Source organism: Eptatretus burgeri, chromosome 18 (assembly GCF_056783735.1).
Source record: "Eptatretus burgeri isolate ZD-2024b chromosome 18, Ebu_testis_v1, whole genome shotgun sequence".
NCBI lineage: Eukaryota > Metazoa > Chordata > Myxini > Myxiniformes > Myxinidae > Eptatretus > Eptatretus burgeri.
The window spans coordinates 21,349,818-21,364,780 of record NC_140978.1 but is presented as its reverse complement, the minus strand read 5'-3'; the positions used below and the strand labels follow the sequence as shown (position 1 = coordinate 21,364,780).

The 14,963-nt window shown below is 43.2% G+C and overlaps 1 protein-coding gene across 8 annotated transcripts in view; it reads left to right on the top strand.

Moving 5' to 3' along the window:
* The window catches only part of LOC147008707 (copine-9-like), a 180,031-nt gene that overhangs the window by 96,954 nt on the left and 68,114 nt on the right, over positions 1-14,963 (top strand). For all 8 annotated transcript variants that reach the window (XM_085863431.1, XM_085863434.1, XM_085863433.1 and 5 more), the window contains 3 exons: positions 2,780-2,821; positions 2,910-2,985; positions 5,817-5,870. In XM_085863431.1, the coding sequence (XP_085719557.1) occupies positions 2,780-2,821; positions 2,910-2,985; positions 5,817-5,870 (172 nt within the window). The remainder of the gene's footprint in view (positions 1-2,779; positions 2,822-2,909; positions 2,986-5,816; positions 5,871-14,963) is intronic.

The window sequence follows — 14,963 nt, the reverse complement described above, 5'->3', positions numbered from 1 at the left end:
TAATTGTTGCAGAGGAAATTTTTTTTTTTCGAACTGATCAGATCAAGCATTGTACTTGTCGAATTACGACATCATAATGAAGGCACTGATGATATCATCAACATATCTTATCCCCATTGCCTTGACAATGAGCCACGTTTCAATTTTCTCATTGAGCAGTTTGGGAAATATGGAGGTGCATCGTTTTTCCAAGATGGCATTTTTCCAATTATAAATTTAAAAGAAATTCTACAGGCGGAGGCACTCCTATGGTAAAACTTTGTGCCAATAGGACCAACGGTGGCTGAGAAATTGAATTTTAAAATGCAGGCACGCACGCACATATGCCACACATACGCTACCGAATGCCTGACCTTGCTTTTCGCTTTGCGAGTGCAGAGTAATAACACACAAATGCACTACATTATATTAAGAGTAGGGGGTAAGTGAATGTATATAACTCAGAAATGGGTACAGCCTTATACACATTTTCCTGTTATGTTTTTTTGTTTTTTTTGCAAACACTGTCGAGGGTCGTATGAGAGCCAACACACAACAAGGGGAGCAGGAGACAAAAGAGATGGGAGAGGGAAGGACAAAACAGTGGGGAACAGAGACATTTGGAGATCTGTGGAAGGGAGATGGATGGGGCAGGAAACATGGGATATACAAGATGGACACTACAGGGACTTTCAAGAAGGAAAGCAGGGAATTTGAAGGAGGTGGATTTGCGGTGGATTAATGGGGGGTAGAAAACATCGAGAGTTTGGATGGGGGAAGATAAGAGGTTGTGGTGAACAGCTGTTTTGAAGGCCTGGAGGGAAGAATGGGATTGAAGGGAGTGTGGGCGTTTATTCCCAAGGGGGGGGAGGGGGAAGAGTAATGAAAGAGTGAAGGTGAGCAGTGATTCGTGATTTTGGTAGTTTTATCAGAAGGGGGTTGCTGGCAGACCTTGAGCGACCTGCGGAAATATTGGGGGGGGGGACATATCACAGACAGAGCAGGGGGGCGAGACCGGAGAGGAGACGATAGAAGACAGAAAGACCACCGACTTGCCTGCGGTGGGAGAGTGAGAGCCCCAAAGTCTCAGCCTCACCGCAGGAGATACCAATGATCCGAAATGCTTTGGTTTCCACAGCGTGAAGCTGAGAAAGGTGAGAGGCAGGAGTACCAAGCCAGAGGGGAGAGCAGTACTCCATCAGGCTGTGGACGAAAGCTTTGTGTGTGGTCAGGTGCTTAGGTGTGCTGAGGAAGGACTTTGCATGATGGAGGATTCCCAGTCGATGACTGGCTTTGGAAGCCAGGGGTTGGAAATGTGGCTTTAGCAAGAAAGATAATGGCAGATAGTGAGACCCAGAAGCTTGATGAAAGCCCTTCTTCCAGAGGATTGTTGACAAAGTAGATTGCGGGGGGGGGGGGGGGTGTTCCAAATGGTCATTTTGCAGAGACATAGTGAGAGTGAGAGAGACCTTTGCAGCCTCTTCTTCCTCTTCTCAGGGAGGTGGCATCACTTGTTTTTTCTTCCATCGACCAGCTTACAGTGAGATCTCTCGGCAAAGCCATGGCGAATATAAAAATGCTCAATCGGAACCTCATTCAAAGTTATGGTAAAGCTCACCCAGAAACGTCCATAAGGTCCTTTTACAGCTTGTTTTAATATGTAACGAAAAAGGTCATTACATAACGGCTCTGGAAACACTCCCAACCCCCTGCAAGTGTAAAACTCAATAACGTTTGGACACACACACCAACCCCCATGCGTTATGTACATCATTTTAGAATGGCCCCTCATAAGTCATCGTTAAGAGGTTGGAGATATCGATAATGTTGTAAGAAATGAAATAGATCTCACCTGCAATTGAATATTTTTCTGATGGTGACCAGAAACCATTTGAAAACCACAAAACTTAATGGTTGCCAAGGTTACCGGCTCCACCTACGATGCATTTCATCACTGAATTTTTACACTGAAATCCCGTTTCTACCAAGAATACATACTCCAAAAAATGTATCATTTGAGGTGAGACATCCATGGCGAAATTAATGAAACATCGACAATCTATTTCCAATCAAAAATCAAATCACGATGTTAACTTGGTTCTTTTCAACCATACGACGCATATATACATATGTATATATATATATATATATATATATATATATATATATATATATATATATATATATATATATATTTGATGTGTATATTTGGTGAATTTGGCTAAGGTGGCAACATTGTTCTACAAACTTTTCTTCCTTGAGAGTTACTTCTTTAGATGAGCAGTAAAATTTCCTTTAAATCGATGTATAGGTTGTATTTGTACGATGTTTTTGAATGATTTGCGCATTTGAGAGGACACATGACTCCTCCTTTGCCGATTTTACCGATCATGGTGAGGTCTTAATTAACAGTTATTTTTCACATTTGATGCCATATTTTTTTTGATCGGAGGTTACCACCTCACTGAATACATCAGTATTTAGGTTGAATTCCGAAAGAAAATGGGCTTTTTATGATGCATTGTATATTTGGATCTACCCTTGCTGAGATGGTGGCAGGTGGCATGTTCTTTGAGAACAGATTGTGTGGATCCATTTGGTTCCAGACAATCTAATTCAAATTCTGTTCATAGACAATAGTTAAGGGAGTTGTATTGGTTCTGGACACACCACCATATTACCTGCCTGAATATCCAACTTAAATCCAATCAAAGCATTGAAGCCACGTGCACATTGATGATTCTCTCCAAGCGATGCCGGTATGTTTTCCCTTGATTGTCCACCTTTTACTCGTTTCCAGAACCATCCGGGTGGAAGTTTATGACTGGGACAGGGATGGCAGGTAAGGAAGACATGCAGTAACACTTAGGTATTTTGTAGCACAATTGCTTGTGGTGTTTCTTCCAGAAGGTGAAACCTATCTTTTGCAGCCACGATTTTATTGGAGAATTCACAACGAGCTATCGAGAACTGTCACGTGGTCACAATAATTTTCACGTCTACGAGGTACATCTCATGGTTGGCAAGAACTGACCATCCACAAAGCTTTCTCTCTTTAACTCAATTATCTTTGGTGATTTCAAGATTGCTGTGCTGTTTTTTTTGTTGCTACTTATATGTTCACTTTGGAACACTGTAGTTGGTGCAGTCAGTCCCAGCTTTGAAATTTGATCGGTTTAGATGCGGTCGATTATCCCATTGATTTCCTGTTACCTTGCAAGTTTTCACTTTGACGTGGTAACGATTTCTTTACATGATCATTCCAATCACAAACTGTAATGACACTTGGTAGAGCACATACCTCTGTCAGGCTGAAGAGTTTATGATGTGTATCCCACTGATGGGTCAAATCTGCATCTGGACCATAACCAAAATCTAATCGGCTTGTTCTTGTCACCGACCCATTCGTCCACCAAGTTTTGTCAGAATCCGGCCATAACTTTTTGAGATATCGTGCGACATATCGTTTTTGTCACCATCTCTCAATGGTCTAGAATCACATTTAAAAACAACAAGAAAATTATTGTATCTGTATCCAGATCCAGATCTTCACCAAAATCAAATAAATTTGTCCGTGCCACACACCAAACCTGTCCACCAAGTTTCGTTCGGAATCCGTCCATAGCTATTTGAGATATCCTGCTCACACATTGACAGACAAACAGATAGGGGTGAAACCAAAACCTCCATCTACTTTTGGTGGTGGAAGTAACAAGCATTTTGATGTGTGCAAATTGTTTGAAGCATTATTTGATTTTCATATTGGATACCGTAATTACCTTCCAGTAGTTATCATGTTCCATGGCTTTCAAAAGATCTTTCATCACTGCTCATATTACTGCCACACTCTATGTTTGCAAAAGTGATTTCTTTTTAACTAAATGTCATTTCATCTAAAACTAGAAGGGCATTCGGTAGAGCGCATACCTCCGCCACGTAATGCCTGATCCACGAGAACATATCAAGCCCAATATATTTTTGAGCAAGAAAAAGAGCAATCAGAGATTGCAGACCCTTGCCTAGACTTGTTTTGTGTGGTGTATTTTGTGTGGTGTTTGTGTACTGGTGTGTTGCGTAATTAATAAGAGACAATATTAGAACTGCCACTTTAAAACTGCTGGCAGTAATGTCCGGGTACCAAGATGTCCCGCTTTGATTGGACACCTGAGCCTGACTATCAAAATGACTATCCTATCTAGTATCTATCTATCCTATCTAGACTATCCTATCTAGAGCCTAGATGACTATCAAAAATGTTCATGCTTATCGGATGTGGCATTCTACATATGTAATTATGACGTCATAATTAGGGCACTTTATGGCTTCATAAAAGAACCACACTCGTTCCCCATGAGGAGTACTTGCTATGCGCCAAGTTTCAAATTTTTCCTTGGTGTGATTTCAGAGATACAGTGGTCAAATTTTTTTCCATTTTTCCAATATGGCTGTCACACCACATGAGCCTAATATCTTAATTATCATTAAAACATTCTACATGAGTAGTCACACCAATGGGGGAAATTTTGTCTCAATCTGGCAAGCGGTTGTGGAGAAAAACAAGAAAGTCTGTGTGGACAAACAAACAAATGCAAACAAATGAAAAATCACTCAAATAGTGACAACTTGGCGAAGCGGAACAGCATTTCAGAGAGAACATACCTCCGCCAAGCTGAATAGTTTATATTTTGTGTGCCACTGATAGGTGGGATCTGATTCCGGACCTTAACCAAAATCGAATCGGCTTGTTCTTGTCACCTAACCAACTCTTCCACCTCGTTTTGTCACTAGTCATCCACAACTTTTACAGCTAAAATGTCATACATAGATTTTGACCATATATATATATATATATATATATATATATATATATATATATATATATATATATATATATATACATATATTCATCTACATATACATATACATACATACTTTTTGTTGTATTTTTTTAGCTATACATCGTTTCATATTTGATAACATGCTATACTTCAATGGTGAAGTTCTGAAAATTTCTCAAATCCGAATTCAGATTCAAATCTTCACCAAAATCGAATCAATTAGTCCTTCTCACACACCCAACCCATCCAACAAGTTTCATCTGAATCCGTCAACAACTTTTTGAGATATCATTTTTAGCCCCATCTCTCAAAATTGAATAATCAGTTAAAAATTCAAAAAATATTGCATTCAGATTTGGACTTGGATCTTCACCAAAATTGAATCAGTTCATCCTCGTGGCAATCCTAACCTGTCCACCAAGTTGAATGTGAATCCATCCATAACCTTTTGAGATATTGTGCTTTATATTATTTTTGGCCCCATCTCTCAATGGTGAAGAATCAGTTGAAAAATTCTCGAATCCGGATTCAGATCTTCACCAAAATCGAATCAATTAGTCCCTTTCACACGCCCAATTTTAACACAAAGTTTCATCCGAATCCATCCTCAACTGTTTGAGATGTCATGCAATGTCGTTTTTAGCCCCATCTCTCAATGGTGAAGAATCAGTTAAGAAATTAAATAATTGTAGTATCCAGATCTGGACTCGGATCTTCACCAAAATTGAATCAATTCTTCCTCGTGATACTCCCAAATCTGTCCACCAAATTTTGTGTCAATCCATCCATAACCTTTTTGAGATATTGTGCTATATATCGTTTTAGCCCCATATCTCAATGGTGAAGAATCACTTTAAAAAAAATTAAATAATTCTAGTATCCAGATTGGATGCAGCGTTTGAAAATTTTCTGTGATATTCACTGTGAAGTTATTTGTACGCTACTGTATGCTGTGATGTGTTATCAGCTTGTATGTGGGTTTTCTCTTTGTCACCACAGGTTATCAACCCAAAGAAGAAAGCACGGAAAAAGAAATACATAAATTCTGGCACGGTAAGACTTTCATTTTTTTCCAGATAATTCAACAATTTGATGCCCTCAACAATTATTCGATAGTGGATGCATTAGTCACAATCACACATCAGGCGTTCACTCGTATGACAGCTTCACTTACACTACACTTCCATGCACAAGTGCTGTAGAGCCATGCTCATGCCTCTGCATATCCACAGAATTGTCCCAAGCTCCTAATATGATGTAACTTATCAATCCTTGGGGTGGTCTGTCTCCTCCACAAGCCTTGACTGTATACGAAAAAAAAAATCCTTTATATAGGATGCTTTTACAAATACATTTTCCATTTAGCTTGTGTAACAATATTGTAATATGAGGATGCATTGATATAAAGGTGATGGCATTGTATGAACAGCCATCTTCTTCTCCTTCTTCTTCTTTTGTATGCAGCCCAAGGCTGCAGGGTAGCATCAATTTGCTGAGGGTGGGGCTGTGCCATTGATACAATTCTCTCTGCAGGTTAGGGCAGGAATTTGGAATTTGTTCATGATGCCGGCAATAGCTCGCCAACTCTTCGCGAAGGACAACATGGGATCTTTAACGTCCATCGACGACTGCAGCAGACAGGATATTCCGTTTAACATCCATCCGCCTGTGAAACACGGTTTATAGCTAGGTCGGGCTTCAAATCCAGGCTAGATAACTTCGAGCTGAGCATGCTCACTTCGAGGCCACTTGTCAGCCATAAAAACCCATAAACTGCAGTGACAAACCCTTGTGGCCTTGAAGGCCATAATTAATTACATGGGATAGAGTAATAAATACATAGTCCACAGTATGTTTGAAATGATTTCAACAGATGACTTGACTTTAGCTATGAGCTCTTTTGGAATGATTATATATAATATACGTACTGCTTGAAATGCGTTGAAGGTGGTGTGCCCAGTCAATGGAGTCGGGCAGAAGGAAGCTGTGATGCTTGAGCGGTTTAGACCAATATGATTACTCAATGTTGATGGGAAGATATTGTTTGCCATTTTTGCTGCTTCGCTCAGTCTTCATCAGAGAGAATGGTTTTGTGGATGGCTCTGTCAGAAGGCAGGAATATCAGCGTCGCCAGGATGCATCGAGCACTCAGCAATGGTGTGACAAGTATTGCAAGAAGCAAAAGAAGAATGCATATGGGTCGGTGCCTCATGCCTCAATCAGATATGCATGCCATGCATTTATTTTGGATGCTGGGAAGACTTAGGGATTTTTTTTGATGGTGTATTCTAATCAGTTTTGGATGCAGTTTGCAACAGTCCTTTATAACAGAATGGCAGAGGTTGGAAGTAAGGATTCCGGTGGAGTGTGCCATCTTCCCCATTTTGTTTGTTCTGGTTATGGAGTTGCTGATACGTGCTGAAAGTGGAAAGGGGAAAGAAGCTGAACTCACCCCTGGTCAGAGCTTGCCAGAAATGTTTGCATTTGTGGATGAATGGGTGAGAATGGGGTGAGAGACAGAGAGAGAGGGGGGGACAGAGGGACAGAGAGGGTGGTGAGTTGGGAGGGGGTGAGAGAATGGGAAGGGGGGAGGAGTGAAGAGCGGGCAGGAGGAAAGAGAAAGACAGAGACATGTGGGAGACAGCAAATAAGACAAAAGCTTGCCGTGTTTAACCCCCAGGGATCTATGACTAGTTGAGGGTTAACCATGACCATCACAGCCACACCTCAACACAAAGCGCCATTTCCTGTGTGTTTTGTATTTTACGGCAATATACCCGCTTCACACAGGGGCGGTGAAGGTTTCATAGGTTTTAACTGTGTCCTCCTGAACCAGATAGTACGGACAACCAACTGGAGTACAACACAATGATTGTGAGATCACAGGTACGGGAGGGCAGAATGCAGTCATTGCTGCTGCTTTCACTTCTTGTGTTGCTTCTTGATGTTGTTGAGTTTTTTCTGCTCTGGATTTTTGTTATTCCTTGTTTTTTGTCATCTTTGTGTACTTCTATCTTCCTAACCTTCTGCCTTTTTATCTTCTTGTATCTTTCTTCTTCTATCTGCCTCTCCTTCTTTCTTTCTTCTTTGTTGTCTTATTTTCATTGGTCTTCTATTTTCCTCCTCCTGTGTTTCTCTTTCTGCCTTTATTCTGCGTCCTCTTTCTGCCTTCTTCTCCAGCACTGTTTTGTCTTCTTCAGCACTGAGGATTTCACATCACAATTTATCAGTTTGACATTGTTTTTTGTTTTTTATCCTTGTAGAGCTTCAGGATAGACAATGTTGCATGTTTTTCCATGTGGTGCCAAGACGAAAAGGTTTTTGCTATTGTCAGCTCTGGAACAACAAACATAGAGTTTGCCATGAGAAAAGCATGGGCTTTGCAGGTCGAGGCCAACGACTTTGAGGGATCGTCCTTGTGCCTTGATGATGCTCATGGCAAAACTGAGGTGGACAGGGAACTGGACCTTCTAAATTGAAATGGCAAGTCAGATGGGATGATTGGAATGCGTGGAATGAGGACATCCTGTCCTGCTGCATGGCTTGTCATGATTGTGGCTTCAATGACATGTGGTATGAGCTTCTTGACAGCCAAACATGTTCCATTGCAGAGTGTTGGTGGGTCCAGATTCCTGAGAAGCATAATGGGTGCACCACTCTTGAGCTGCAGATTGTGAGGAGGCACACCTGGTAGTTCTAGAGAGTTAAGAGATTCTGTAGGGTTGTGAACTGCTTCATTTGTGCCTGTTACAGTTTCAACCAACTATTACATTTACAAAGTGCCAGGTAACTATGTAAGAAGGCCACTGTGGAATTGGCTGCATCATTTTTTTGGTGAAAAGATGGCTCTTTGGCAAAGCAACTTGTGGTCATGGAAGTTATGTGCAACATTTGGAAATACTGCATCTTGGAGTTGTTGAAGTGTTGCAACTGTTTTCCCAATGTTGTTCATCGAGAAAGTTCCAGCTTGATTTTCAGATACCATGCCTCCATTTCCCAGGTTGAGCAGGCTTGCAGCAAGCTCCACAGCAGATGAACCACCTACTTGAAGCACGCGCATTTTTTGCATACATTGTCGAGGATCGTATGAGAGCAAACGCACAATGCACAAGTGTGGGAGGGGGGGGGGGGCAGGAGACAAGAGTAGCAGGAGAGGGAAAGACAAAACAGTGGGGAATAGAGACATTAGGAGATCTGTGGAAGGGAGAGGGATGGGGCAGGGAACATGGTGTATAGAAGATGGACATTACATGAACTTTCAGGAAGGAAAGCAGCGAATTTTAAGGAGGTGGGGTTGGGGTGGATTAACGTGGGTAGAAAAGATCATGGTTTTGGATGGGGAAAGATAAGTGGTGGTGGGGAACAGCTGTTTTGAAGGCCTGGAGGGAAGAATGGGATTGAAGAGAGTGGGGGAATATATTCCAAAGGTGGGATAAAAGAGGAATGAAAGGGTGAAGGTGAGCAGTGATTCATGATTTTGGTAGTTTTACCAGAAGGGGGTTGCTGGCGGACCATGAGCGCCCTGCGGAAATATGTGGGGGAGACATATCGCAGACAGAGCAGGGGGGCAACACAGGAGAGGTGGCGGTAGAAGACAGAAAGGCTACTGACCTGCCTGCGGTGAGAGAGTGAGAGGCCCAAAGGCGCAGCCTCACCGCTGGAGATACCAATGATCCTAAATGCCTTGGTTTCCAGAGCGTGAAGCCGAAAAAGGCGACAGGCAGGAGCATCAGACCAGAGGGGAGAGCAGTACTCCATCAGGCTGTGGACGAAAGATTTGTATGTGATCAGGAGCTCAGGAGGGCTGAGGAAGGACTTTGCATGACAGAGGATTCCCAGTTGGCGACTGGCTTTGGAGTCCAGGTTGGAAATGTGGCTTTCCCAGGAAAGATCATGGCAGATAGTGAGCCCCAGAAGCTTGATTGAAAGGACTTCTTCCAGAGGATTGTTGAGAAAGTATATTGGGGGTGGGGGCAGGGGCGGGGGGTGGGCTCCAAATGGTCCTTTCAGAAAGACATGGTGAGAGTGTGAGATTTGTCGGGATTGAATGACATGTTCCACGTGTTGGAAGAGTTTGTGATTTTTCCAGATCTGCAGTGAGCAAAGAAGCTGCTGCTTTCCCGTCTGAGGGATGACAGATGGTAAGGCAGAGTGTGGAGTCATCAGCAAAGAGATGAAGAGGATTTTCCAGGAGTCAGAGAGATCATTGACGAAAACCAGAAAAAGAACAGGGCCCAGAACGCTACCTTGAGGAACTCCAGCCTGGACAGGAAGAGGGGATGAGAGAACTCCATTTAGGGCCACACGTTGACTGCGACAGGAGAGGAAGTCTGCGAGCCATGAGTGGAGATGGCTTTGGATACCATGGGAAGAGAGTTTGGTGAGCAGGGCAGGGTGCCAGACTGTGTCAAAAGCACGTGATATGTCTAGGGATATGGCTCTGATTTCATGTCTGCATTGAGGACCTCCATCCATTGATGGGAGAGCAGAAGCAGCATATCTCGGGGAGAGTGACCTGGTCTGAAACCAAATTGATGATTGGAAATCAAGCCATTGGCGAAGAGGAACGATTTAATGTCTGAAGCGATGATGGATTCCATAACCTTGCTGATGATTGGGAGCAGGCTGATTGGTCTGTAGTTGCAGGGATCTGTTTTTGCACCCTCTTTCTGTAGAGCGGTCATGTTTGCTGATTTCCAAGCAGATGGCAGATGATCTTGAGCAAATGAGAGGGTGAATGGAACAGAGAGAGGGTGAGCAAGAGCAGAGGAGCAGGTTTTTAGGACACGTGGGCTATTGCCGTCTGGACCGGTTGCAGAATCTGAGTCGAGGTTTCACAGCAAGCTCTCCACCTTGTCAGGAGAAAAGCACATAGAGTCCAGGGACAGCTGGGTTCAACTATGTAAGGTGGGTACAGAAAGTGATGGGTTTCTGAGTTCAGGCTTTCAGCCTTTTCACGTGCGGTATCAGCAGTGCGGCCATTTGAGGTAAGGGAGGGGATGGAGGAGGAACATACACCAGAAACAGATTTGATTAAACGCCACCAGGATTTTGAGGAGGGAGAGAGGTTTGAGAGTTCAGACTTGAGATTAGAAAGATGTTGTTTTCTGGCTCTCCTGAGGGTTTGCTTTCCATGAGGCAAAGGAAAGTTATTTCAGGACAAATGCCTCGCCACAAGCTTCAGTGAACCTTGGGTGGGAGGAAGCGTAGGACAACTGAAGACGAGAGGGGGTAAATCTGTGCATGAGAGAGAGAGCAAGTTTATTTGAAAGAATTCCCAGGACGAGTTGATATTGGAGAAAGTAGCGATGGGAGACCAGTCTTGAAGTTTGATGGCTGCTCGGAGACCCTGCCAGTCGGCTTGAGTGAAATGCCAGAATCGACGGCGCTGAAGTGGTTCTCTGATAACAGCCAGAGAGATGTCCACTTTGACAAGCACATGGTCAGAAGAACAGATTGGAGAAGAGGAAGACCAGCAGACATTTTCAGGGAAATTTGTCGAAATCAGATCCAGAAGAGACGGAGTACCGTTGTTTGAGAACCGGGTCGGGAAGTTGACCGATTGAGTCAATCTCAATGAGTCGCAGAAATCTTTTGCTGAAGTGCCATGGCAGGTGAGAGTGGTACCCGCACCCAGCCAATTGGCATGATGACAATTGAAGTCGCCACATATGAGAAAGAGAGAGTTCAGATGAGAGGATAGAAGTTGGTCCATGTTTTCGGATAGTGAGGTGTAAATAGAATCATCACTGTTCGGTGAACGGTACAGCACACATATAAACATGACGTGGGAGTGGAGGGGAAGCCGTAGCCAGAGGTATTCCTGGGAGTGTGGAAGAGTGAGGGGAGTGCATGGAGAGTGATGAATAGATTCTTTCATGAAGAGAACAACTCCTCTACCAGGATGAGGCTCATGTCTGTCATACCAGAGGAGGGAGTAACCAGGGAGAGACTCGTGAGTTAGAGACGTCTTGGGGGAGGAAAGTTTATGTTCGGCAGATTATGTCTGGTTTGTCAGTGGCAACCTGTATGGAAAGATCTATCCGGTTTGATTGAAGGCCCCGGATATTTGAGGTATACACTGTTAATGAAGATGGAGGGAGGAGGCTTTGGGTGCAGGGGAGGGTAGGTGAGGGGGAGGGTAGGACAAGGGAGGAGGGGGGGTAAGGAGAGTTGTTGAAAGAGTGTGGGGGATTGCAGAAGAGCGAGGGGAGGGGGGCGGTTGAGGAGGAGAAAAGGCTCTGTGGTGCTGGTTTGAGGTCCAGTGGGGAGTAATAAGAGAGGGGCAGAAGGCAGTTGAGGATTTGAGGAGGTGGAGTTATCCCAAATACATATGTTGTTCCAAATGTATGAGGCTTTGAGGCAGGCCTGCAGTTCATCAAGTTTTGTTCAATGTGGAATTATTGGCAGTGTCCGTCGAAAATCCCCAGCCATCACCAGTCACTCCACCCATTCTTCTGTCATTATGTCGAAGATCTTGCATGGTGCGATGAAGATCCTCTCAGGCAGCCTTGTTTGACATTGTACACTCATCCCAGTCAATGAGAAGGCACTCCTGCAGGAGCTTTGCTTTGCCAGTGCCCCTGCCAATGTTGCAGGTTGGTGCCTCCATACTTGCCAGATTTAAGAGTAACTTGGAGACTGAGTGAGCTGTTCTTCCTCCTGTCAACAGTGTGGTGGCAATGCCTGATGATGCCACTGCAAAGGCAATCATGTTTATCTGCCGGATTTTTGTGAAAAGAAGATTGATGGGAAAAGTTTTGGCAGTTCCACCGGGAGCATCCAGAAAGAAAGTGCCACCACTCCCATTGAAAACTGCTTGTGTAATCTTATTGAAGTCTTCTCTTTGGTCTGGAACCAGACATGGCTCATTCTCTTGTAATGTATTCAGCAAGCTGTTCCATGTTGTAGTTGGTCTCTCTCAAAATTTCATTTTTGAGTGCATTGTCATTGTGTTGCTGAGGGTCATGAAGGGCAAAAGTTTTGAGGTCAGAGCCACCCAAAGCCTTGATCTTGTCTTCAATGATGAGAGCCTGATCAAAGATGGCATCACTGTAGTCAAGTTCCAGGTTCGGATTTTGCACTTGCGTGTGATGTAAAATGTCTTCTGCCAAATTATCCTTGTGGTTGCCCCATAGTGTCCACCTCAAAACCCCAGAAACCAGCATGACATTCGCTGACACCAGCTCAGACACCTTGATGGGCATAGCCGCACTCAACAGCATAGGCTTGGACCCGCTCACCGGCAGTCTGACCACGCTCGCACCCTGAGCAGACTCGCCCATCACCCCACACGTCGCAAGCCCGAACACATGGTTCACCGGCTCAGGTTTGGCTGCCTGTGCATACACCAGAGCTTGCACCACATTGCACCCTTCAAGACCCAGGCATGCCCAAATAACCCCCACTGGGTCTAACTGTATGCGTTGACCAAACATAATGATGGTCTTTTTGCACACGTGTGACACATGTGCCTTTTGTGATGGGAAGTCCTCACCTAGTCCCATCCACAAATAAGAGGTGTTTACATATACCAATTTGTTTACCCTGAATAATTTTTACCCTGACACTGACGCATACCAATTTTTATCCAGCCTATAAATTACATACGCTGATTCTGAAAGGACCGTTACATGGAAATCTAACCTACTTGAAACACATGGACCAGGTTACATTTACCAAATTCGAGCTCTGCATCCCTCCCCACCCCACCCCCCCCCATTTATACGTAACAATATTGTTACTGTCATGCTTCTTCAACAACCATCATACCACCCGGTGGGTATTGGATGAAAAGATCATCATATCCACCAGGTTAAGTTGCTGTGAATCATCGTCTCCAAGCACAACAACCGTGGCGGGACTCCGACAAGTTATCTGAGTGAAGCTTGTCGGTGTTCCATAGGACAGAACCACCACAAACAACAAAAGGACCATAATGTGCATGGTGTGCAAATTATGACTGACCTGTCCGTGGCATGTTCCCATTAGCCAATGCAGCCTGACAGATGTTTTTATATGGTGGATGCCAATTGGCTGGTAAGTCAGAAAAATTTCACACATTGGACATATGGTTATTTATGGGCTCATTTCCCAGCCCGTCCCATGGCCTTGAGCCCAACAGATGTCCATATATGGGCACGTTTTTGGTGCTTGTGTCCTTATGCTTGTGTGCTGTGCCAATTGGCTGTTAACTAGATAAGGAGAGATAAACAATGGGGAAGACTCAATAATTAAGGGAGGAAAGGTGGGGCATAGATACAGACACTTAGGTGGGGGGATGAGACCTTTCTAAACATGTGCTCAACACATTTTTATAATTTACAATTGTATATATATATATATATATATATATATATATATATATATATATATATATATATATATATATATATATATATATATTAGCGCTGTGTGCTTGCACAGTGTGTAAGCATACGAACCATGCTTCCCAATTGTCTTGGGTTGCTCACCTGCATTTGATTTTTCATAAATTTATTTCCATTTTTTTTTCATTTATTTATATTTTCATTTATGGATGTTTTCCGATTATTCTGTGAATTTTTCTGGTGTAGCGGCTTCGATGTCCATTGGCACACAAAATTTCAGCTTTCTACATCACCCGGAAGGTAACGATCTTTAATATCAGTCAGTAGTTAGAAAAAGCATTATATGGAAACTAGCAGGGTGTGCATTCACATTGTGTTAGCATACGAATCGTGTTTCCCCTTTGTCTTGGGTTACTCACCTGCGTTTGATTTTTCATCGATTTATTTTCATTTTTTTTCATTTATTTATATTTTCATTTCCAGATGCTTTCCAACGATTCTGTGATTTTTTTTTCTGGTGTATCGGCTTTTAATGTCTGTCGGCACACAAAACTATTGTGCCTCCCCATTGTCTTGAGTCACTCACCTGCATTTTTTTTCATTTTTTTGTTTCATTCATTTGTTTTTCCATTTATTTATATTTTCATTCCTGGTTGTTGTCTGATGATTCTGTAATTTGTTTCCAGTGTACGACTGGCTTCGATGTCCATCGGCATGCAAAATTTAAGCTTTCTATGTCACCCGAAGGCACCGGTCTTTAATATCAGTCAGTGAGTCAGTCAGTGGTTAGAAAGAGCTTTATATATATATATATATA